Consider the following 27,458-nt stretch of genomic DNA (forward strand, 5'->3'; position numbering starts at 1 on the left):
TTCTTGAATTATCTGTGGGGATGATCTATAAATAACATCTCTAGTTATTTACTTGTTGATGATATTGGTCACCGCCCTGGGTATGTTGGTGGCATACACACTTGGACGAGTGGCACAATTGTCTTTACTTGGGTCATAAGAAAGCAAAAAGTACAGAGAAGATCCCCATTGTAATCTATAGGCTTAAAAATGCTGCAGGGAGATGGAGGGGATGGGGCTCAAACAGGTTGTGAGGTGGTGTAAAGATTGCTAAATATCTAGCACTTTATTCCTCTATGGCATTGATGTTTCTGAAGCCACGCATATTTAGGTTAGCACAAAGGTCTTTCAAATGTGGCACAGATGATGCAGAGCAGCAAGAATGGAGGAAGACATTTCCATGTTTACTTAGGTTATTTTGCATTTAGCATGTTAAATATGTTTTTCATAAACTGGGTTTACCAGGATAATATTTCAACATGATGGAGGAATGCTTCTGCCTCAAAGTGTTTTGAGGAGGAGAATACAAGAGGGTGGATATAGGTGCTATGTGCTTATAGTTGGCTTAAGATCAGGAGAATTAAAATCAGTATTAAAATCAGTGATCAGCTGCAACTATTTGGTGGGAAGAAATAACTCCTAAGCAATTTATTTACTCACTCACCTTTTTAGACGTTCTGTTGCTGTGTTCTTAACTGTCCCTTGGCCTACATCAGATAGATGTGAAGTGCTGAATAGAACACATGTGGTAATTCTGTGTTAGCTGTATGTGTGCCTGGGAAGGGTACAGTACAAGGACTGTGCTATGTATATGTGGTTAGTATATGTGCAGGTGTATGTATGTCTGACTAGAATACATTACATGAGAGATGTAGTGCTGCGCAGTGCTTGGCAGGGATTGCATGAGCTGGGTTTATGTGTTCTTGAGTGAAGTAAAACACAGGTTGAAGAGTTGTGAAGCGCTCACATAATGAGTGTGTGCTGGCAGTGCATATGTTCAAAATAGCCACACCCTGGTTTAATATAGGAAAGCTTCAGTACCAAGTAGTGTGCACAGATTGAGTGTATATACTGAATGCATATGTGTAATTAAACGTACAATGCATAGAGGTATTAGTGCTGGAAGGTAAGTATTCTGAGATGATCTTCAATGGTACATTCTATTGAGAACCTTGGCTTCCTTTTGGGAAGCCCAGGCCTGCCTGGTAAACAAAAAAGGCTATTTCTTTATTCAGTAATTGATCATAAGGAAGGGGCCTGGACTGATCTCAGGAAGTGAGATAATACCGATATGAGAAACATAAAGAGTAAGGCAGGGGGTCTGAGATTAACACTTTGATGCACATATCACTGTGGTAAACTCTTGTCACTCCCATAATTATGTTGTGGGCAATCAGCTTTGGAGATATTCCTGCAGTGCAAGCCCTCTTTCATGAAGGAAGGTGAAAATTAGATGTGCCATCTTCAAAAAAAGAAAAGAAGGGGACACTGGTAAAGTATCCTTTCTAGGAATGCCAAGACTTGTGACTGTCTAGGCTGGGGTCCAGCAGCTGGAGGAGCCTGCTCCCATATGACTTTGCACTACAGAAACTAAATATGCCAGGAGGGGTTCCAGACCCAACATTGCCCAAGGATTTGGGCTGCCTCCCGAAGAAGAGACTAAGGCTACAACCTGCAGGTTGGGTTCGCGCTGTGAGGGAGCTGACCCTGACTCACCGCGAAGGAGTACCGGAGATGCTGTAGATAGCATTGCATCATCACTTGCTCCAGTTGGAAACTGAAGAAAGGATTTCCTACTCCCCATTGAACAGTCATCTTACCACTTCTTTGCGAGCAAAGAACTGCTCTAACATCTGAAAGACCTCAAGAGAGAGAGTCTGCTCCACTGAGTGCTGCTGCGAGAGCCACTAGCAGCCCAACAACTCCAAACTGAGCTGGACTTTCAGGTGCACATTTGAAGACACCTACTGCATTGCTGAACTCTTCTGTGCTACAGGCAAGACAAGAACTGGGCCGGTTGGACCCTGGGGAATCCAGCTGCAAATTGTGCTGCAGCACCATAGACACCTTTGAGTAAGTTCCTGAAAGGTCATATGACAGAACTCTTGAGAACAGCCCAATAGGTCTGCAATCCCTGATGCAGCCACTAGTGAATGTGGAATAATACACAAAGGAGGGTGGGGTAGGTATTTGCATGAAAATTACTAGAGCCACAAATTCAAGAATATCATATTTCATTGCCTGTGTAGAGCCAGAAATAAAATCCTACTTTATCTTACTGAAGCAAATATGTGGCTGGACATTGATTTGTAATGTTTGCATTTTGAGTTATGAGTCATGCTCACTGATCTGTATCTACATCTCCTCCAAGGAAGCCTAGACTGATCGACCACAGCTACCACTGAGAGTAAAGTGCAGAAGGGGTACTTGGCCCAGCAGAATGGAATCCATGGTAGTTCGGGCCCGAGAAATCAGGAGTAAAAGACATCAATCACCATGGTTAGCCCCAGTGGCCCATGCATGCCCAGTGCTATTCTGAAAGGGGTTCTGGTTAGTGAATTATGCATTATGAGTCAAATCTGCACCACCGTTTGTTTTCTCTATATTTAGGCTCAGAGACTATCATGATGCACTAATCCATACAAAAAAGAGTTTGCAAGAGTAGATTCAATAACCTTTTTGTCATAGCTGCAATCAAAACATCAACAGCTGTTCCTCAAATCTAAGATGAACTCACATAATATTCCCTACTGGGAATCCCTGAATATGCAGCATCAGACATGAACATTTTGCCAAATACATTAATGGATAATTAGGTCAAGGGCAATGTAGTGACATGTTTTGGTAGATTGAGATAGCACCACTTCATATTTAGCTTTGAGTTCCGGAAATGAGTACTTAGTTGTAGGAAGGTAGCCTCTTTCTAGCATTGTTACCCCCACTTTTGGCCTGTTTGTGAGTATATGTCAGTGTGTTTTATATGTCTCACTAGGACCCTGCTAGCCAGGACCCCAGTGCTCATAGTTGTGGCCTGAATCTGTGCTCCCTGTGTAGTGCCTAACTGTGTCACTGAGGCTCTGCTAATCAGAACCTCAGTGCTTGTGCTCTCTCTGCCTTTAAAATTGTCACTGCAGGCTAGTGACCATTTTTACCAAATCTAATTGGCATACTGGAACACCCTTATAATTCCCTAGTATATGGTACCTAGTTACCCAAGGTATTGGCATTCCAGGAGATCCCTATGGGCTGCAGCATTTCTTTTTCCACCCATAGGGACCTCAGACAATTCTTACACAAGACTGCCACTGCAGCCTGAGTGAAATAACGTCCACGTTATTTCACAGCCATTTTAAACTGCACTTAAGTAACTTGTAAGTCACCTATATGTCTAAAACTCACTTAGTGAAGGTTAGGAGCAAAGTTACTAAGTGTGAGGGCATGCTGGCACTAGTCAAGGTGCCCCCACATAGTTCAGGGCAATTTCCCCAGACTTTGTGAGTGCGGGGACACCATTACACACGTGCACTACATATAGGTCAATACCTATATGTAGCTTCACAATGGTAACTCCAAATATGGCCATGTAACATGTCTAAGATCATGGAATTGTCCCCCCATGCCAAATCTGTTGCACCAGCATGTACCCCGTGTACTGCGAAACCAGCTCTCTGGGGTTTTCACTGCAGCTACCGCTGCTACCAACCCACAGACAGGATTCTGCCCTCCTGGGGTCTGGACAGCCCAGTACCAGGATGGCAGAACAAAGGATTTCCTCTGAGAGAGGGTGTTACAACCTCTCACTTTGGAAAAAGGTGTTAAGGGCCTGAGAGGAGTAGTTTCTCCTGGCCTCTGGGAATGCTTTGAAGGGCACAGATAGTGCCCTCCTTACATAAACCAGTCTACACCGGTTCAGGGATCCCCCAGCCCCTTATCTGGCACAAAACTGGACAAAGGAAAGGGGAGTGACCACTCTCCTGTCCATCACCACCCCAGGGGTGGTGCCCAGATCTACTCCAGTGTGTCCCAGACCTCTGCCATCTTGAATGCAGAGGTGTTAGGGCACAATGGAGGCCTCTGAGTGACCAGTGCCAGCAGGTGACGTCAGAGACCCCTCCTGATAGGTGCTTACCTGACTAGGTGGCAAATCCTCCTCTGAGGGCTATTTAGGGTCTCTCCTGTGGGCTTCTTATCAGATAACAAATGCAAGAGCTCACCAGAGTTCCTCTGGATCTCCCTCTTCGACCTCTGCCTAGGATCGACCGCTGACTGCTCCAGGACACCTGCAAAACTGCAACAAAGTAGAAAGAAGACTACCAGCGACATTGTAGCACCTAATCCTGCCAGCTTTCTCAACTGTTTCCAGGTGGTGCATGCTCTGGGGGCTGTCTGCCTTCACCCTGCACTGGAAGTCAAGAAGAAATCTCCAGTGGGTCGACGGAATCTTCCCCCTGCTAACACAGGCACCAAACTTCTGCTTTACCGGTCCCCTGGGTCCCCTCTCATTGTGACGAGAATGGTAACTGGAACACAGGAGCTGGTTGCAAGTGACCCCAACAGTCCAGTGGTCCATTTGTCCAAATTTGGTGGAGGTAAGTCCTTGCCTCCCCACGCCAGACAGTAATCCTGTGTACTGCGTGAACTGCAGCTGCTAGAGCTTCTGTGCACTTTTGCAAGGAATCCTTTGTGCACAGCACAGCCCAGGTCCTCAGCACTCTGTCCTGCATTGCTCAACTCGCTGAGCTGACCATCGGCTTCATGGGACCCTCCTTTGTAGTGTTGAGATGACTGCCATGCTCAGTTTTCTTGAACCTGTGTTCAGGTACTTTTACGGGTGCTACCTGCTTTGGGGTGGGCTCTCTGTGTTGCTGAGTGCCCCCTCTGTCTTCTCCTCAAAGGGGCAACCTCCTGGGCCTTCCTGGAGCCGAGCACCACCCATTTTCTTTAACTACCACCTTTGCAGCTAGCGAGGCTTGTTTGCAGTCTTTCTGTGTGGAAATAACTCTGCCTCCTCCTGCACATTGGGGGACATCTTCCTTGCAAAGGAGAAGTTCCTGGCATCTTCCGTTGTTGCAGAATCTTCAGCTTCTTCCACCCAGAGGTAGCCATTTTGCACCTTCATCTGGGGTTTAGTGGGCTCCTGCCTCCCTTGGACACTTTTGTGACTCTTGGACTTGGTCCCCTCTCTTTGCAGGTCCTCAGGTCCAGGAATCCATCTTCAGTGCTTTGCAGTCAGTTGTGGTCTTTGCAGAATCTCCTATCACGACTTTAGTGTGTTTCTGGGGAAGTAGGGTAACTTTATTCCTACTTTTCAGGGTCTTGGGGTGGGGTAACTTGGACACCCTTAGGGCCTCATTATGACCCTGGCGGGCGGCGGAGGCCGCCCGCCAGGATCCCGCCCTCCAAATTACTGCGCCGCGGTCAAAAGACCGCAGCGGGTATTACGAGTTTTCCCCTGGGCTGGCGGGCGGTTCCAGTTAAACCGCCCGCCAGCCCAGGGGAAAATGACCTTCCCACGAGGATGCCGGCTCGTAATCGAGCCGGCGGAGTGGGAAGGTGCGACGGGTGCTACTGCACCCGTCGCGTATTTCACTGTCTGCAAGGCAGACAGTGAAATACATTTTGGGGCCCTCTTACGGGGGCCCCTGCCGTGCCCATGCCATTGGCATGGGCACGGCAGGGGCCCCCAGGGGCCCCGCGACCCCCCCTACCGCCATCCTGTTCATGGCGGCTTTCCCGCCATGAACTGGATGGCGGTAGGGGGGGTCAGAATCTCCGCAGCCATGGAGGATTCCAATGAGCAGCGGAAAGTCAGCGGGAGACCCGAGCTGAACCGCCGCGGTCAGAATGCTCATTGGAGCACCGCCAGCCTGTCGGCGGTGCTCCCGTGGTCGGTGGCCCTGGCGGCCACCGGCCGCCAGGGTCAGAATGACCCTCTTAGTGTTTTCTTACACTCCCAGTGACCCTCTTCACACTACACTAGGCCTGGGGTCCCTAAGTGGTTCGCATTCCACTTTCTTAGTATATGGTTTGTGTTGCCCCTAGGCCTATTGCATCCTATTGTTTTCTACTTTGTTTGCACTACTTTTCTAACTGTTTACTTACCTGATTTTGGTTTGTGTGTATATTTTGTGTATTTTATTTACCTCCTAAGGGAGTATATCCTCTGAGATATTTTTGGCACATTGTCACTAAAAGTATCTTTATTTTTAGTAAATCTGAGTATTGTGAATCTTATGATATAGTGCTACATGATATAAGCGGTATAGTAGGAGCTTTGCATGTCTCCTAGTTCAGCCTATACTGCTCTGCTATTGCTACCTCTATCAGCCTAAGCTGCCAGAACACTACAAATCTACTAATAAGGGATAACTGTACTTGGCACCAGGTGTAAGTACCATCAGGTACCCACTATAAGCCAGGCCAGCCTCCTACATTATTTATTTGTTAATTGTTTGTGAAATGTATTTGTTTGAGCAAAAACGTGTTCAGATGGGGCATTTGGGATAGGTCATGTTGGAGAGGGTGTCAAGGGATGATTTGTGAATTTGCTTGCAATGCTTTTCTGTGTTCTAACATGTTTTGCTTATATGAAAATGAATAAAAGCTAGTTGAACGTTCTTTGGAATGTGGGATAGATGCTGCAGTGTTTTTGAATAAGGTGATACAATGTGCAACATTCATGTTGTTTTACGTGCAATCATCCTTCAACTATAAATGTGTCCACCAATCTTGATCACCATCTAACGGATAATTTATTCTTTTGCACAGTATTTTTGTTAAAAAATACTTCTACTTTTCACCAGTAAATTGTCCATAAACAATACAAGCAAGCAGGTTTGAGAAATATTTAATAGTTTGAACAGTTCAGTGTTTCATTTATTTAACATATTGTTTGGCTCCTTTTTTGAATCCCGAGATTGGATGGCCAGAGAACATCTCTGCCACATGCTCAGTGTATGTTCTCAATTTTAAGCTCAATGACATGGAGGCAAGGCCTCTCACTTAGTAGCTAAATCCGTTTTTGCGACTAGCAAATTGCGAGTCTGAGCGACTCGTAATTTGCAAGTCGCAAAAACGGATGCAGAATGGTGTCTCAGACACCTTCTGCGACTCGCTATGGGGTCGCAAAGACCCACCTCATCAATATTCATGAGGTGGGTCACATTTTGCGACCCCATAGCGAGTGACTGCACTCACAGGGATGGTGGCCTGCTGTAGCCAGCAGACCTCTATGTCTGTGACTGCTTTTTAAATAAATCCGTTTTTTTTTTCATTTTGCAGCCTGTTTTCCTTAAGGGAAAACGAGTTGCAAAATGAACAAAAATCCGAAACCATTTTTTTTAAAAAAAATTTCAGGGTAGGCAGTGGTCCATAGGACCACTGCCTGCTCTGAAAAAATATTTATGTTGACATTCACAAAAGGGAAGAGGTCCCAGGGGGACCCCTTCCCTTTTGCGAATGTGTTACCACCAGTGTGACACTGGTGGTAACTGGGAGTTGGTTTGCGACCGCATTCGCGGTCACAAAGCAACTCTGTATTGCGATGCGAGTAGCAAATAGGAAGGGAACACCCCTTCCTATTTGCGAGTCGCATTCCCAAATTGCGAGTCGGTACCGACTCACAATTTGGGAATGTGCATCGCGTGAGGCCGTTTGCATGGCGCAAACTGCGTTTTTCGCAGTTTGCGCCATGCAAACGGCGTGCTACATCTAGCCCTACATGTCTATGTCACTTGTATTGTGGAGAGCTGCTTCAGGATAAAACATGTGGTCCATATTTATACTTTTTTGATGCAAAAGCAGTGCAAACTTACAAAATATAATTGTATTTTGTAAGTTTGCACTGCTTTTGCATCCAAAAATTACGCAAATACGGTGCAAAAAAGTATAAATATGGCCCTTTGTTAATTCAGGTTTACTGTGTTCTGGTGATATATTCAAGCTGCTGTCATGTGTATAGCTATTCGAAATGTATACTAATTGATGCAATTGGGCCAGTGCTTAGGACGTTTTTGAGATGTCACTGTGGAGGAAAGTAGCAATTAGGGAATCTTAAATTAACAAATATTGTGTAACAATCAGTTTTGATTTCTGATGCTCATATCACGCTGACATTAATATATAATGAGAAGAGGTGATAGGGGAAGACAGCTAAATTGCTGCTATGCTACTACATTTTTGTATTTTTATCAAATGCTTAGTGGCAGCTGTCATTAACCAAAAGTGATGGGGCGAGAAAATAGGGAATCACAATTTGTGATTCCCTAAATATAAAATTGCAAATAGGGATTACCTATTTGTGATTTCATAAGCACATGTATCAAGCATTTTCTAAATGCAAAATGGGCATTTAGGAAATGCTATTACCATCAACTCCAAGTTGATGGTAACCATGTGAAATTTAAAAAAATGCATTTTTAAAGAGCCATGTAGCACACACATGCCCCTATTGCATGTGTGCACTTGACATGGGCACAATTAATTTTTGGGGTGCATCAAAGGGGGCCTCGGCACCCTTGGTCTTGCATTTCCTAATTTGCAATTCCCTAATAAGGAATCACAAATTAAGAAATGCAAAACCACTCGCACCTATGGGCCTGAAGGCCCATAGGAACAAATGGAAATGTATTTCTTAATAGTGGTTCCTTAATAGCGATTGCGACTATGTAGGAATTGCTAGTCAGGAATCGCTATTTTGTTACATACTATTTGCATTTCGTAAATAGCAATTACCTAAAATTCTCTATTTAGGAAATGCAAAATGGAACTTTGATACATCTGTCCCAAACATTTTAATGACCAATATTTTGACCATAGAAGCCCAAATTAACTTCCAAAATATATTGATCAGGAAAGCAGCATTACAAGATGGCATAAATAATGAGGGGTATAAGGAATTTGCAATTGTAATGTCATTTTGAGACATGGGCCTACTACCCATTTTTTATTCAACCCTGGCAAACCAATAGGACTGATGTTTCCACACAGCCCTTTGAATATATTAATGTTTGTTTTTTTTTTGTCATGCTTTCTGCAAAACTTTATTGTTGGAAAAAGTGTCTGGCAATCATCATTCCAAAGGAACAACATTACCTAAAAACAAAAATCTTTTTCCTCTTGAAAAGCACACATTGCATTAGTAGCCCCTGACACTTAAGGGAACTAGTTTGTATGTGGACTTACTCCTTGAGAAAGAGCAGAATACTTTCACTCCAGTGAGACCAACCAATGGCTGGAGAGGGCTGACATATTACCCCAAGCTGAACGCTACAGTGGATGGCAGAAAACTTTGAATGACACAGGCCATTGGAAGAAGAGGGCTGAATGAAAGCACACACACACACACACATATATATATATATATATATATATATATATATATATATATATATATATATGTATATATATATATATATATAAGAAAATAAAAGCCAAAGGCTAATACCACACAGAACAGGGGTTTAACAATCTTCTTGAAACATGAAAAGCCAATTAGATTCGAGCTAATACCTTACTATTGGCCTTTTAAATACTCACTATAAAGAGATTATCAAAATCTTGGTGTAGCTATCGAAATTTGGTTTTGGTTTATTATGTTGTTGGCTGAAACAAGGCTGTGTTTATGTTTGGTATACTTCGGGAGGCAAAGATGTATTACTTATTAAAGACATTGGACTTGGTGGGTATTAATTAGGAGGCATTGCATTGTTCCTTTTGGATACAGGCAAAGCTTTTGTCCTGCTGAACAGGGAGTTAGGGCTTTGTGAGACTTGTACAGGCCCAACCCAGTTCATGTGCTAGATAGCTGGTAAGCATTTGGCCTCCGCCATGCAGGTGGTATTAAATGGTGCTAATATTGGGCAGATAAAAAAAACACAGGGAAAGTAAGAGGGATGACTCTTTTGCACTTTAGGGTCTTTTGCAGCTTTGAAGAGAGGAGAGGTAATGGGTTAATGATAAAAGATGGCGCTCACATAGTTTCTTTTCCTGTTTCAGGCTGCCTTATTTGCTCTTTCCCAAAACGTTTTTTTTCATTGTTTATCATATGTTTTTCAGACTTTTTGCCCTAGTATCTAGGCTCCCCCTTTCATATAAGAATTCCTGTTTGGTTACCATGGTATGTGAGACTGGCTTGAGAAGCTATTATGTAAATAACAACTCACCAGTTTGGACGAATCTCATGGTGGCATGGCTTTTCTCATTTGTGGTGTAATCCAGAGCTGCTAGGGTATTAAACAGTGACAGCCCTTCATTTTATCAGGGAGGACTGCAAAGGGACACACATGCTCACATACACACAAGCATACTTACACATGCACTCATACCTATTGCATTCACACATGCGCACACACACATCCAGTCAAATCACTCACTCCCAAATATTCATGCATACATAAATGCATGCACCAAACATAAAAATATATCACACCCATTTAGCTCTGCCTTGGAGGTCCCAGGTGACTTGGGACTGCTGACTTTCCTCAACCAATGAGGGGAGTCAGCAGTCCCTACCTCATTACAGAGTCGGATGGGGTCAGTAAGAGTTGCTGGCACTGAAGCACCCAGGGCTGAAGTAAACAGTGACCCTCTGCCTCGTTATGAGGGGTAGGGCCTCGAGGCACTTTACCAACTTGAAGAGGTCACACCCACAGGAACAGTGAAGTCTTCAGCCTGGCAAAGTTCAGGCCTACGCATTAGCCCATGTCAAGCTCCTGACTCCTCCTCCCGTTCGGACAAACAACAGCTGGTATTAAAGGTCAGGCAAAGTTAAATCACTTTAGTCCTCCAAGTTAAATTTCAGGGTGTTTATTAAGTGTTTTCACTTTTGGCAGCTAATTGGGCACTATAGTGTAAGAATGGGGGGTGGGGGTATTACGTGCTTTGTAGACTGACACAAGAATCGATTATGTGTAAATTTTTAGCAAATTGAATTTATGTACCGCAGACCTGTTTTGATGCCCGCAAAGTAAAAAAAAGGCTAGCATCTTTCTGACCATGCATGTCCAAGGGTGGTCCGGGAGTCTAGGAGAATATGATTTCACCTGTTTCCAACGTCATACCTTTTGGGAATGGATTGAGCTAGCATTATATTGTGCGTTGTGAGACATGCCTCTAGTTTGGTCACATCCACATGTTATATTTATAAAAGGTAGGAGTCAAAGAGAGTTGTAGATTCTCGGTGTCACAAGGTGTGTTTGCAAGATCTGTTGGATCTCAGATGTGAAAGAAATGTCCTCTCCCTACTTTTGAAAATATAGCACATTACAATTCAGCCTATTGTATAATTTTTGGAGAACCATTGAAACGTGGGATTATGTCATGGTGGGCTCCTAAGTTAAACGAAGATGTTAGTTGTAGTATATAGTTGTAGTATCATGAAGAATGTACTCTGATTTTGCAGTTATATACGAATTAGCAAGTGCATTCGATGCTTTTCGGCACATATTTTATTGGCTTAATATTGTTACTTATATTTTAGTATATGTGTTGATGTCTGTGTCCTGGCTATTCTGTGCAGTAATAAAACAACATTTATGTAATTAAAACGTACCCTTTCTGGTGGGGGACAACCTGTTGAGAATAGTGCTTCGCAGGTCTTTTCGCTTAGCGCCACATACTTTCATCACGCATAGCTGTTATACATAGGTCTAATGACTACGTTATAATCAGAAAATGTGTGTATATCATGCAAAATAATTGCAGAGGAATACGTCTAACTAAACGATATATTCCACAGTTTGAAATATAAAACAGGTAACATTTATATTATCTAATTAATTTATGCATAAAGGTGAATGCGTGTGTGTGTATACTACATATATTATTTATTGTCATTATATATGTTATTTATTTATTTTGTCTCTCTTCTATGGCATAAGAGATAAAGAAAATAATAACCTTATTTGGAGTTGAAGATTTTGGGCTAAGAAATCGCTTCCTCTAAAAGAAATTCTGAAAGGCTCGCCAACTGGTTGACAGATTCTTTAAAGTTAGCAAAAACAAGCATAACAAGTCCACAGACCTAGAAAGAATGTAAACATTGACGGAACAGATATTTGGTTTAGAAATATTATTAACACTAACTTTGTCGTAATAGAATCATCGTCCAAACTTAATAAATCATTTACATGTCTTGTCCACCAAGACTTCAGGAAAGCAATTCAGACATTCTCGTCTTCATGGTTTACTCTTTTGTATGACTCTAAAAGTAGAGACTAACCCTGGCGTGTCCTCCTTTTTGCAGAGTATAAAAAAATAAAAATATCTCAATGTTTTAAGATAATTTGCTAAGTTATCGTTATTTTTATTTAATTACTCTTCATCTTTGTTCGCATGCAGGAAACTAACCTGACCCAGGGAAACCTGCTAAACCAGTAAATAAAGTATTTTATTTCGCTACCTTTAACATATACTATAAGAGCATTCATGGATCACCTTTGATTATAGAATTATAACTATGTGGAAGCATTTAGGAAAGATGACTTCTTCCTGAAATTCATAACATGACCCGTGTTTCGCTGTTGTTCGGTGAATGCAAATCATCAAGCTGAATAATAGTTATCGCCTCTTTTCTGAAAGCACAGCCATCACTCGCAGATATAGTAGTTTTGGGTAGTACCAGGTTTTCATAGACAATTGTGTGGTGTCACAGAAATTATTTTTCAAATAGTTTTTTCTGTTTACTTTTGTGAACTTTGCAAGGGCCTGGTGGATCTTCATACACTCAGTGCTTAATTTGTAAATAAAAACGTGTCTGTGCTCAAAGCTCTCCTTTGAAACACGCAGCTGCTGCAAATAAACATAGGCGCACCGAATACTGAGGCTGCATAATCTTAAAGCCATTTATTCCATTTACATCCACTCCCTGCCCCTTCAGCTCACTCTTTTAGCTTTCTGCTTTCTCCCTTTGTGATGCTTTTCCGTTCTTCTCTTCCTCCGTCTTTGCCATGTTTCGTTTGCTTGAAGTAAATGCCTGTTGCAAAAAAATAAGTGCTGACCCAATACAATGAGTGCTGGTGCCCTCCACCGGAAATCAATGGCTCAGAGTAAGCAATGTACACTGCTAAGGGGCCCTAACCAATGCCTGGAGTGCAGTCTGCATATTCATGGCTTGTGGCCACCATCTTCCAGAATGGGTTTCCAACAGATTAACAAGCATTTGCAAAACAATGGGTCTGTCTCACATTTGGTTGAGTTAGATCTATTGGCATTGTAAATACATAACTGGACGTTTCTTGCTACATAAATAGGTCAACCCTGCAGCATAATTTAGTCCTCTCTGCCACATAATTCCAGCAGCCCTCCATATACCTGAAGGGCTAGCAGGCCTACTAGACTACTATTTCAAACAAGGCCCTTAAAATACAAACTACTAAAGCTAAACAAAAGTTCCAGCTGTACGAGAGCTTAAAAAGACACAGAATGGTGGGAGGGATTATTATTTTGGGGTCCCCACTAACCTAGGGTTGGGACCCAGACATCATCTAGACAGAAAGAGCACATTGTAGTGAACTTACTGGTTAATGTTTTGATGGCGATCCCATTGTCCTAGGTCCACCGAAGGCTGGGTTATGAGAACAAATGTTTTGTAAAAGGAATGCCCTGCAAACCATTATGGGGTGAGTTTCTGAGTGCCACAAATATTGTAGTATGTTGACTGTAATGCTCAGAACTGCACCTATAGGGCACTACAATAACAATAGCATTTGTAGGAAACATGGTCATGGAACCATATAGTTAGCCCATACGGGACATAACCACATGAAAAGAAAATGGCAGAAAGTAGTGCAGTATAACCATATAGTTAGAATCTACAGGGCATAGTGCATTACACATTTTCAAGATTAACAAGCCTAGTGCAATGACATTACAAACAAGGCCACTAAAACACAAACTGCTCCAAGCTGTAAAACACAACTTCCAGCCATGAGAGAGCTTGAAAAGAAACTGAATGATGGGAAGGATTATTTTTTGGGGGTTCCAACTAACCTAGTGTGGGGATCCATAGAAGAGTAGTTAGAAAGAGCATCTTGTTTTGAACATTTTGAAGGTGGCCCCATTGTCCTAGGACCACCACAGTAGATTTATGAGCAAACATGTTTTGTAAAGGGAATGCCCAGCAAAGCATTATGGGGCGAGTTTTCCCGAGTGCAGTGAATATAGTAGTATCGGCTCTCCTACTGTGGTGGGAGAGCCAATTTGATGATTTCTGTGTCTTTAAGTAAAGCATGTACCAATAACCACAGATTTTTTAAAGCCATGGAGCGAGATTGGGAGAGATTGAAGCAAAATTGAAATCACTCCAATTAGGTAACTGTGTGAACAATGTGACAAACGCTCCAATACCACTGATCGAGTTTGCGCTGTTTGCGCTGTCTGAAACTTCAAAGTGCCATGGCCGCCATGGAGCCGGAAGGGGAGAGACAAAAAGAAAAAAGGAGTTCACCCATACTAAAGTATATCAGCAATCGTGCAATAACCCATGTAACAGGGTCAATGTGACCAGTGTCACAAAAGAGCCTTAAGGCAGGACAAACGTAAACCATTTACCAATGACATCAAGGGATTTTTGAAAGGCAAGCACAGGAAAGAATGAAAGTGATGGGTGTGAGATGGGCATAGATAAAGCCCACAGAATAGATTACAATGTGTTGAAAAGCAGCACTTGTGTGCTGCTATGCTCAACCTAAAAATGACTGTCCTTGTGTGCTCCTAGGAAGGACAACCATCTTGTTGACCCATTCAAAAAACATCTGCACTTTCATTCACATTTGCATGTACAGATGTCATCTATGATGGGCTTCTAACCTATTTAAAGTTGGCCACACTTGCGTACAAAAGAGCGGGCATGTGCACATAAGGCTGGTTATCTTTGAATATCTTTGTGAGATTTTATTATAATGTCACATTCATTCATGCAACATGATGGCCATCATACAAGTATACATAATTCTATTTCAAGATGGCTATTAGCTGCCACTGGCTTTCCCAGTTATGGTGCAGTATTATAAGCTTCTGGATTTGGCAAAGTCAATAACAGCAGCTAGCGAGGATCTGAAAATGTGTGGTGAGAGAGGTGCGGTAAGAAAGCTAAGAGAGAAACCTAGTGTGAGGAGAGAAAACTAGTTGGTTATGAGAGAGGAGAGAGAGAAAGGGGGAAGTGACACTCAGTCACAACAGCAGTCAGTGTTGGAGTCTCAGAGGGAGCAAGAGTGAAATGAAGAGGTTGAGCATCTTTCTGCTGCAGGTCAGAGTGCACTATCCTGCTATCTTGATAAGCACAACATCACTTGCTTCATCAATGAGGATCATTTTTCTGCACAACTCAGTACACTATCACCTGTGCACACTGCACAGGGGAAGATGGTAAAAAAAGTAAAGAGGAAATAGAAAAAAAGGAGCAACAAATATGTAACATAGACAAAGGGATGTAAAGAGTTAAAGAATCTACAAGAAAAGAACTGAGCTAGAAAAAGAGGACTAAAAAGGAAAATAATGAAGAGCAATCAATCGACAAAAATAAAATCAGTGGGAAAAGAGATGAGAGGAAACATAGCTTAAGGTGCAGACAAGAAGAGAATGGGTAAAGTAAACAAATAGAAGGAAATCACTAGAAAAATCAACACAGTCTATATGTTGCACAAAAAATTTGATCAAGATGCCATATGGAATTACAATAAATACTGCAGAGGTCTAAGTGTAAGGTAGAGAGCACTACTGCTTGTGCTATACCTAATTGGGATACAATACCTTTTGCAGTGAGTTATACGTATTCTGCAGATCAAAGGTTCAAACTCCAGCTGGAATACCTAGGTTCTCATTACCAATTGTCCGGTGTGAGATTCCTTGGGAGGAGTAGCAGAGAGGGTACTGCTCATGGAAACTACAAGTGGTCTGATGTTATTGACCTAAAATTACTGGGCATGGAAACACCTGGGCCCATATTTATACTTTTTGACGCAAAACTGCGCTAACGCAGTTTTGCGTCAAAAAAATTAGCGCCGGCTAACGCCATTCTGAAGCACCATGCGGGCGCCGTATTTATTGAATGACGTTAGCCGGCGTTAGCCGCCGGCGCCGTCTGGTGTGCGTTAAAAAAAACGACATACACCAGGCACCGCCGGCGTAGGGGAATATGGGGCTTGGGCGTCAAGAAATGGGGTAAGTCAGGTTGAGGCAATTTTTTCACCTCAACCCGATTTGCGCCATTTTTTTCACTCCCAACCCCCATAGAAATGACTCCTGTCTTAGCAAAGACAGGAGTCATGCCCCCTTGCCCAATGGCCATGCCCAGGGGACTTCTGTCCCTGGGCATGGTCATTGGGCATAGTGGCATGTAGGGGGACACAAATCAGGCCCCCCTATGCCACAAAAAAAACAAAAAAAACACTTACCTGAACTTACCTTAATGTCCCTGGGATGGGTCCCTCCAGTCTTGGGTGTCCTCCTGGGGTGGGCAAGGGTGACAGGGGGGTCCCTGGGGGCATGGGAGGGCACCTCTGGGCTCCTTCAGAGCCCACAGGTCCCTTAACGCCTGCCTTTTGCAGGCGCTAAAAAACAGCGCAAAATCGGCCGTACGTCATTTTTTTTGACCCGCCCACTCCCAGGCGTGAATTTTGCCCGGGAGTATAAATCCGACGCACATGCCTCGGAGTCGATTTTTTAGACAGGAACGCCTACCTTGCATATAATTAACGCAAAGTAGGTGTCCACGCTAAAAAATGACGCTAACTCCATGGACTTTGGCACTAGAAGCGTCTAACGCCAAAGTATAAATATGGAGTTAGTTTTGCGTCGAAATTGCGTCAAAAAAAACGACGCAATTCCGGCGCAAACGGAGTATAAATATGCCCCCAGATCTTATTTTACTAGGTGTGAATTGGTACACAGTAAAACAATGAGTCAAGAGGTGCAGGTCCTGTGGACAAAGTTATATCCAGGCCCATATGTATCCGTCCCAGAACCACAAGGGACACAGACAACGCACTGCTTTCTATCCCCAGTGAGGCACAACCTCCTTTTGCGGCAGGCTCTACTGTCCTCCCCCTTTGATGTTCACCACCTGCTCAGACCAGGTGGTACAGTGGAATAGCCACCTGAATAAAGGAACACATGCACACTTTCACTCAGTGTTTCTGGGTCGCATAGTTATTCCCCATTCAGTGGACTAATACTGGTTAGGGTCAGGACTAAGTCAAGTGCAGACTTACTAGTCATAAAATAAGAAATAATAAGTGGAGAATATTTCCTTTCAATAGTGGGGCAAGCCAACTTTAGAACTAACCTATATCTGGCAGCATTTTCATCTAAAGGAAAGTGAATATAATTTTAATTTGAACTTGGGCAAGTTATATATTATATCATTTTCAGCACTCAAGGATTTCGAGAGGTGGTCAAACAGGTACTAAGCCTGTAAACACTATCAGATCATGTTCTATTTGACTGACATTGCAAACATCGGTAAAATATTATAAGGCACAAGCCTTAAACATTTTGACTGAGCAGAAAATGTGAATGAATTTGTAAATCATTGACTAAACTGAAAAAAATGCCATACTCTGCTTTTGTCAACATTTAAAAAGTAAACACGTTCTGATTAAGGAAAATGTTATGAGTCTCATTAAGAGACTGCTGTGATGGCTACCAGCATGCAAGAACAGTGAAGGATGTCACCTCACCCCTGTGAAAAATGATCACAGAGGATCTCATGGCCTTCAGAGCAACCATTGGTACAGCAGTTGTTCTTAAGGTGGCAGGATTTGCTGAGGAGGCACCATTATGTTGTTGGTGTACTCTGCAAACATTGTTTTATAAAAGCAAACTACCTGGAGGTGTGGCTAGCTAACCAGGAAGGCAGACACACTTTAACATGCCTTACACCCAAGACTCAGTGTTTCCAACACAATCTGTAAATATTGAAGACCTCTGCCATGACTGTATGCCAGGACTGCTAAGGTGCAGACCGCAGATTACATGGCATCAACTATAAATTGTGAATTATACCAAAGATTAGTAGGAGATTAGCTGGGCTTCCAGAATGGAACATAATAAGAGTAGGCAAACAACTGTGAGGTGTCACCCACAAATATGTTGAGACACTAGTCAAGGAGGTGGGGTAGAGCTAAGGGGTTGTTGCTATGAGAGCTATATAGAAGGGGGAGTGAAAGATTGGTAGCTGTTGAGGTAGTACTAGTACCCATACCCATACCATGACAAATTACCCCTTGAGAGAAAGTGAACCCACTTCAAGCTGAACTAATTGACAGACCAACAGCGAGACACGCTGTCTTTAATAATTGATATTCCTTCACCGGTGAGCCCTGCAAGAACTAGGGTGGGATGTCACTAAGGAATATTATGGTTGAGGACAAAGGTAACCAGCCAATCCAGACAAAATGGAAAATAATGCCAACAGTATTCATGAGTTGCTGTCATTCACTCCTACAGCAATTGCGGCCTCAGATGAAATAACAGGTCTTCATCCATGGATGCAATTCTCAAAGCTTTTAAAGCTTCCAGAACATCACTGGAGTAAAAAAATAAGGAACTTCTTAAGGATACATTTATGTTAACAAAGGATCTTAAAAAAAATGTTGACTGTGTTACAAAGCATAAGATTGCTCCTAGATGATGGATAACTAAATCTATTTAATGCCAGTTATGCTGACATACATCAGAGACACCATCAAGAGTGAAGGATGCAAAACTAATTTGAGGATATAGAGGGCATTCCTTAGGGCGAATAGCGTCTGTGGACAAAACAGTTCCTGATTAACTGGTTTAAGATATTAATACTGCCTGAGACCTTCCCTGCTTGCAGTTTCATCGAAAGGGCATGCTATACACTGAAGCCCAGCCAATCATAGCATGGCTCCTTAACTGTTTGGATAGAGATGCTACCTTGAAGACCAAACAAAGAAGTGCTAAGTGGGATTCTTTATTTAATCTCAGACACTGGTACTTACTCAGGGCGGCACCCCACTCCATATTTTTTCTGCCCCCAATGCCACGTCAGACTAGTCCCAGCCACATGCAAATCTGATTTGATCCAGCTCCACTAGAAACCAGAACACAGGCAGCACAAGACCTGTTTCACCCAGTTTGGGACTCTTCAGTGGGATGCAGCTTGGTTTTAGTGATAAAGTGAGTACGGGACCCATGTCTAGGCATACTAGTTGACAGACTGGGGTGCGGCCTCCAGTAATTACCATTGGGCTAAGATGAATTAATGCATCCCAACCGTCACTTTTTGGTAATCTCGAGGGCCAAAGTAGGGATATTGACACCAACAAAATAATTATATTTCTGGACTATACTCAATTGCTGCAACAACAGCAACATTCCTTTTTAACAGTAAAAGAAAAGTTCAGTGCTATGATCAAAGAATAAATGTGAATGTTCTCAGCCAAATTGAAAGTAAGCTATGAGGACAAATCTTACTTATGGTAGAATATGTGAACAGTGAAAGCAAATCTCAAATATTTTGAAACAACCTCAGAGGTGTGTAATTGGGTAGAAGATAGTAAGGTAATCTAGGATCCCAAAGAACTTTATCATACACATGGCGAAGACAAGCCCCCAAAAAAGTAGAACATGCCTACTGTAAAGATAAAAGACAGGAGTACCTTTCAAGCCTTCTTCTTTGAAGATGGCTGGAAAGTCACTAAATAAGCCTACACAAAGGACCGTGGTGTGTGACTATGACCAGATGAGACCATGTCACAGAAGTAGTAATTAATAGTTAACCTTTGGTTGTTGCTATGTGGAACTGATATAGCATAAGGGCCAGCACTAAATTAATTACTCAGACCCGCAGCTTGGGATACTGATTCACTGAAATAATAAAATAAATACCTTTTACTTATGGCATAGGTCTCAAATTATAATAAGTGTTATTTGCTACAGTTTGTACTGAGCAGATAAAAAGACCTTAGCGGAATAAGCTTAAGAACCCTGAGGTATGGGCTTTTTAGTTAAGCTTCTTAAACTCAGATTGTGTTCAAATTTAACTAGGGCAAGAGATGCTTCAGTTGAAATGCAGGTCTAGGGAAAGTTGTGGAAAGAGATTCTTTTTAGGAAATTAAGTTTAAAGTGCAATAGTTCAGGAAAGGAAATTATTTTTAGGAAATTAAGTTTAAAGTTGCACATAATTTCATCAGAGCGAGACACAGGTGCTAGAAATTACAGTTCACTGAGGGAAAATTTAATACACACTCTTGGTTTAATACATTGAATAGTTCCCCGTGCCCATCAATTTTCACATCTCTAAGATGATTAATGGCTTTAACACCAAACACCCAAAGTATTGCATACTATGGAACCTAAACAGTTTTAAGGATATGATGAGAGGAGACTGTATTACAATTTCACTCCAGAGGTCGTTTTATTACAAGATACCCATATAATGTGCATAACCTGTAACTTCTTACGTAGAAATGGATATACTTGAATGTACCTTTCCGGGTTCATAAAGGCAACTGGAGATGTTGCGATCCTTCTACATAAAACCTTACAAATGGTAATTTCCAAAACACATCCGTGACACCACAGGTTGCTGACTGGTGGGGTAGAGAATCAAGATTAGTTCAATCTAAATGCTTATAACACCCCAGCGCCCCTACTGCCCATCCCTCAAAGTAGGTTACAGGTAATTGGGTGATTTCAATGCTTCCTACATTAACCAGACTGATGCCCCCAGACCCACAATTCTCCATGACTGGGTATTTCGTATGGGCCTATGTATATGTGTCAGACATTTCAACACAAGAAAACTGCTATGCATTATACTCAGCATTCCCCCCTACCCTTGTCTACAATTGATCAGTTATTTGTTATGGTCAAACAGTGTAGATTCAGGATTTACATACCATTTCAAGGGGAAGATCAGATCCCTTCCTTATTGAGATAGTTGTACAGTACATGTGAGGACCTGAACGGGTACTATGGTGACTGAGGGCCTCATTACGAGAGTGCTGGTCTTGAGACCACCAGCCTCACGGTGCCGGTCAGGCCACTGCACTCCTAGACTGAATGGTAAAATAGACACTAAAAGACATTATGATACCTCTGACCGGAGATGTTAGCTCCTGTGAGATGTTGATAAAGCAGACTTCTTTTACATGGGATACCAAAGAGCAGACTGGATAATCTCATCAAATGTCACAAAGTTAGTAATAGCTCAATTTTCAAAGTTGATTGAAGTAGCTCCTAAGTCATTCTTCTGGGTTAATTGTTGACACACAATAATAATGCAGAAATATAGCCACCACTGACAACACATACAACAAGCATACATATATAGTCTTCTCTAATTGTCTTCTTAGTGGAAGGGAAAGAGGGAAAAAGATTAACTTTCCTATAACAAATACCAAAATGGGCAATTTTATTGAGGCAATTCTGTTAGTGCCAGAAAAGCAGCCTGTCTTCAGAATGACTATTGTGTTTCAGAATATTCCTATTATTTTGAAAATGAGCAGGTATAATAAATGTTAGGATATAAAATTCCTCAATATGATGTAAAGGTCTCCCACCCTATAGAAGGGCAACATTTGACAAAGATACACCTTTCCACAGAATCTGCAAACTGCTTGCAGCTTGTCTTATTTGTCTCGTTCAAGTCGATAATTGATATTTGTGTATTTTAAAAATATGGTTGATGTGCAATCACTAACTTTTTATATTCCCTTTTTTCTTAAAACTTAAATTAAATTAAATTATTTCAGACTATAACCTAGCCTTAATCCTAAAACTATTGTTGCAATCATAAAGAGTCTATGAGCTCACATTGATTTCACACTTTCATTAATACAGCAGGCAGCTAAAGAGTTTTCTTTCTTCTTGGTTCTTTAAACCTATTTCTTTCATTTAGTCTAGTCTTCCAGTATGCAAAGCAAACCTATCCTAGTCCTGTCTCACTCATTTCACATCTGTCAGTGCAGAGATGAAGTTCAGCAATGACCATCATATGCCCATCTATGCTGGCCCAATCTCAAAGTGCATATTGTGCAACCCCTGCCTGTAAGAAAATGTACTGTTTTTTGCATGATCACCCTGATTCTTGAATGCCAATGCTGCTGTGTTTTTTTACCTAGTGCACTGGGATTCAGCTAATGAGGCCCCGGATGCATGTGCTATGCCCCTAAAACATTGAAATTTGACTTACTCTTAATTGGCATATTTAACTTACTGATAAGTCCCTAGTATATGCTACAAAGTGTATCAAGGGCCTGTAAGTTAAATGTCACTAGCAGAACTACAAATTCGACTTGTCTAAAAACCTCTTTTGCCAGGCTTAAACTTTCTATATGAATATTAATAAGTCACTCCTACATGGGTCTCCCTGACCATAAGACAGGGTGCATGTTACGTGTTACGTAAAATAGTTATGTTAAACGTCTTTACAGTGAAAAGACAGCAAAAACTATTTTCACTATAACACAGTAGATTTCTAGATAGGAAAGAATAGTGAGTCAATATCAAATTTCATAATGTTATCTTCATCTAGGAAACACCTACAGATTTAATTCTTGGATGTGTTGAAATATTTATTACAAGCCCAATTCACTTGTTGGCTTTTTAATTTATTTTTATTTTTAGAAAAGGTAATTTTAGAAAGTTTAATGTTCCCCGCTAAAAGCCTATAAAGGCCTGTTTACATTAGCTCCAACTGTCACATGGCCATTGAATAGCTCCCTTCATAAGGTGTGAAAACTGCTTCCAGAGCAGGACAAAGACCTAGGTGCGGAGATGTGTGTTTCTGTCCCTCCAGCTTGATGACCATTTGGGCTGTGCCCAGGAGCTTGATTAACTTCAAATAAGTCAAGGCAAATGTAAGCTGACACCTGGTCAGGGCCCTTCTTTGTTCCTCCAGTCAGGCAGGTAGGCACCAATTCCATTGGGAAGAGATGCCCCCAGAAACAGTTTGAAGTAAACACAGAGGAGGCTTTGCTAATTTCACTGGCCAAACCTCTAAGGTGGGCACAAGGGTTCTGCACAAGTGGAGAAATATTTTATCATCTTGGATTTGGACAGAGGGGTACTTTAGGGCTATTTGCAATAGGATACCCAGGAACTAAGGTAAGCGTGGATAGGGTTACCTGCTGGAGGAATCCAAATTCCAACACAGTGACTTAGTCAAAATTCTTAAATCTTCACCATGCGAAGGCACCAAAGGTATCCAGCTGTCAAGGGACATTTTGAATTTTTCCCACTTGGAGATTTCCCATCATAAGTCAATGGCTTCACTAGGCCCTCGTCTAAGAGCTTTCCGGCCTTGTGAAGCCCTTCTTGGCCACTACGTCCCACTGCCTTGCCCAACTTCTGTATTTGTTTACTTCCATTTCAGAAACTAAGTCTGAAATTAAAACTTCAAACCGAGTCCAACCTCAGTTCTGCTTATAACCTGCATTCCATCATGGTCACCCTTAAATCATTCCTAGTTCCTGTTGAAGTGCAACTAGGTGACTGTGGTTGTGGAAATTATTATTTGTGGTGGGCATCAATCCACCTCAACTAATGAGCTACTTTCTCACATGTGACTTTTGGTGTACCATCATCCTCTCCAATTAATATTCCACTTTTTCACAGAGCCTTTTAGAAGAACATGGGTTGCAATGCCCATTAAATGGAAATATCACAAAAGTGAAATCATAGGAGCATGAAGCCCTCCATGGGGCAATGCACCTGACAGTTCTAATGAGTGGAATAAACTCTTCCATTGTTTTACCTTAGAACACAAGCAAAGTCTTATTGTTGATATTTTGTGGCATAAAGACATTTGCGTCTTCCACCTTCATTTTGGTATGTTCGTTTTTTGTTCTTCTTACTGAAATATCTGTTTTTCAAGGTATGTAGTACTGCATAATCTTAAGCTTGCTTCTGGCAATGTTTGATTGAATGTTAGGGAAATCAACAGTACAAACCAGTCCAGTAGACCATAAAACAGGCCCACAAGCATCCAAAAAACTGAACCACACACTGATCTGTCAGACCAGCACCTCACTACGTGACTGTTCTTTAGGCCAGTCCGATCCTGGCACATAAAACCATATGGAGGGCTATAAACTAAACTAATGCAATCATTCATGACATGGTCCTCCAATACATTGTATGAAAAAAGTAGCATGGCATTTCAATTTTATATTGTAATTTGAAACATCTTCATGGATAATTTTTAATGAGCCATGTTTTTTTCTTATTTAGGAATCTGGATCCCATAATTTCATTCCCTGGAGGAGAAAGTTTGAGGGGATTTATTCTGGTTACCATTCTTGTTGAAAAAGAGGCAACCCCTGGTATTAAGGTGGAGTATTTCTAGTTGTTTTCTGTTATAGCACTGTACCACTAGGGAGTAAGTGATTGGTGTTGCTGTGAATCAGCAAAGAAACAGCTAGGATGGGAGCATGTGTAGATGGGTAGGACCACAACAGGGATGTTCTAGTCTGTAAGGAGTTGAATATTGAGCGTGGCTGTTGAAGAGTTATTCAGTAGATTGAACTGCTGGATGAAGTGATTTATGCAGAACACTGATGTCTGAAAGTCTCTTGTATTGGAACAATGAACAAATGATTTGTTTTAAGAGATATAGGGATTTTTGTTGGGAGGAAAGTCTGCTTTGCAGCAGTTTTTGTCATTCTAAGGAAGTCCACTAGTGACTTCTCTTTAATATTTGCAAATATTTATTTCAAATCATATTGGGCTGGATCATAAAACATTTTAACTGCCCCTTTTTCATATCACTGGTAGCAATGCTTGGTTCAAACATCTTTTAACAAAGTATCATGATACCAAGATTCTGGAGGTGGGAAAGCGTGATAAGAATGTTTGTATGAATTAAAGATCCCACTAGGGTAAACATAAAGGAGAATATATTTAAGGGTTCAGCCAGGGTGGGTAAGACTTATGGGAAAGCTGTGATTATGTGGTAATGAATGGTAGAGTTTTGAGGGAGTGGTGAAGGTCAGAAAGGTGCCTATCGGCAATCTTGGTCCTGCTCAGTCTGTTGAAGGGGAAAATGATGTCCTTACTATGTTTGACAAATATGTAGGAGGGAAGTTTTAGGATTTATGATGTCTCTGTGCCTATTCACAAATAAAAAGTTTATAGGGAGACTATTTTAATTATTTGGAGTGTTTCTTTTGGAATGTGGCTCTTCTGTTATTTTATAGTGTCTTTTGGGTCGTGGTTGTGATGCTTTGTTTTTTCTCTGTTGAAAGTAGGAGGAAGCTGTAGTGACCTTTTTTTAATATGTACCATTATTTATGTCTATGCATTTTCATGTGGGTTGGGATGTTGATTCCACATTCCATGTCAGGGGTGGTTGGGTTCTTCAAGCATAGAGACACGCTTATGGGAATAAAGTCAAACGTCTACATTTATTTTCTCATTTATTTTCTTATTGTTTGCTTATGCAAGTATTTCTCCCAGTGGCACTTGGTTGCTTGCAAGCTTGATTGGTTTTTCAGTATGTTGAGTTAACACTCTATAGACAACACAGTGATAGCTAAGTAAGTACTTTGTATCGCACAAGAGTACCAGTGGTGGGTACACTTCCAGAAGTGACATGCTTGGAACAGTTTCTCTTCTCAACAAGTGACAGTCTTTTCCTGCATTTGGCCTTACTATGCAATTGAATGTTTTTCCTAAAAAAAGTGACAAAGAGCCCAACTTCATAGTTGGTGGGCTGTATAATCTCCGTTGACATGCAGGGAAATTAACGTCCATCAGACCAAGACTACTGCACCTGCCAAATTTAGAAATAACTGCCAAGCCAGCAGTTATTTTTAAAGCATTGGTAGGAACTGCTGTCACAGCAGTTCCCATGAATGGTTTTAAACGTTTGTCACATGGGTCCATCAACACGACAGAGCCATCCATCATACCTTTTGTTTGATTTTCAAAAACAAAATTGTGAAGCAGGATTTTCTTTTTTAAAATAAAAATAAAATGACCTTCTTGACATCAGCATTATCTTTCATGGTGCAGGGGCATTAAACAGTTTTCCTGGCGGTGATAGGCAGAGAAACATGACCTCTATTTTTGCCCATTTAAATTAGATGGGTGTGATGTGAGACTGTCGGAGGGGTGTAACCATAGTGGAGACAGAGTAGTCTTTGCCATGGTTACACCTATGGTCCACCGGCATCTAAATTCAGTGGGCAGACCATCATCTTGGCAGTAAGGATACTCCATCACTGATGTGACAGAGTAGCCTTACCATGAATATTTAAATCAGACCCCAAAGTCCCATTCTGTAGTAGTACTTAAAAACTTTTTTGACTTCCAGACTTTCACCTCGACCAATACATTTGTCATATCTGACCCAGACTCCATCTCAGTTGCCTGAATTTGCTACTTTTCCACAGTCATCCAAGGCCATTGACTTACATTGAGTATATTATTTTTGTTGGTGGTTTTTTCACTTAAATATAAAAAAAATAGCATCTCCAATGCCTCTTATTGGGTCCCTGTTGTTTGGGTTTCATTTGCTTAATCGATTTTATAAATTGGAGTGGAATATTTTGTGTTATGTGTTTGACTTTTTTACATATTTTCTCTAAGTTAAGCTTGGCTTGCTTGCTTTTTGCTATAGCTACCATGGGCTGAGCTTAGGTTTAAATTACAGAAACATTTAAATGAACCAAATATGTTTGTGATTTTGTTACTTGTGGTGGACGCCCATCCTCCCTAGCTTTAAATCTCTTTATTACAACGATCATCAATCAGATAACCAATCATGCTAGGTGCCTCACCTATCAAGACTTCACCATCTTTCTGATCTCTGTCCTCCTTTGTGAAATTCCCCACACCTTAATAGAGGAGATGTATTTTGTGCCACACCTTTCAAACCCTAATTTCCCTTAATACCCATTGAATAAATGGTTTGTTTGACACCCCCTACGTTTTAAATTTTCAGCTCCATGTTTGTTCAACGGTTTGTTAAAATTAATAAATAACATCAGTGGTTTGATGTCCTATGCAAACCTATGTGAAGAATCAGTGGCATAGTGTTTTACTGCAAAAGTCAGCTACAAAACAGTATTAGATGTTGCTTCTACTTTAAAATTACTTTTATCATTTCTGCACAAAACTTGTTAGGAGACCCGGTTATAGATAACAACAAAGTAATCATTTTCTGTATCGTTATTTGTTATAATTTTCAGTTTACGAACTAAGTGCATGCTTGGCATGTAATAAGTATATGTCTAATTTGAAATTAAACTCGTTTTGCCTTTTGCCTTGTCTATACGTCTCATACAAAATACCAACACATGACATTTGACTAACGTTTCATCATATGAACTAGAGCTGACTATGATAGGGCTCTACAAACTGATATCATGCCAGACGCTCATCTCTTACATTTTCAATAATTACATTTTAAGCATAGCTTTACTATCATTTTCAGGTCAACCCGTGTAACGTAAGCTTTCTTTAACCCAAGTTGAACTGAATAGTGTCACTTGACCATTTAGTTGGTT

At 41.4% G+C, this 27,458-nt stretch overlaps 1 protein-coding gene across 2 annotated transcripts in view; it reads left to right on the forward strand.

The window, feature by feature from the left end:
* LOC138265923 (indoleamine 2,3-dioxygenase 2-like) overlaps positions 1 to 27,458 on the forward strand; it is a 260,844-nt gene that overhangs the window by 189,906 nt on the left and 43,480 nt on the right. For both annotated transcript variants that reach the window (XM_069214114.1, XM_069214115.1), the window contains one exon: positions 24,181 to 24,280. In XM_069214114.1, coding sequence (XP_069070215.1) covers positions 24,181 to 24,280 — 100 coding nt within the window. The remainder of the gene's footprint in view (positions 1 to 24,180; positions 24,281 to 27,458) is intronic.

The sequence above is a fragment of the Pleurodeles waltl genome, chromosome 11 (assembly GCF_031143425.1).
Source record: "Pleurodeles waltl isolate 20211129_DDA chromosome 11, aPleWal1.hap1.20221129, whole genome shotgun sequence".
Taxonomy (NCBI): Eukaryota; Metazoa; Chordata; class Amphibia; order Caudata; family Salamandridae; genus Pleurodeles; species Pleurodeles waltl.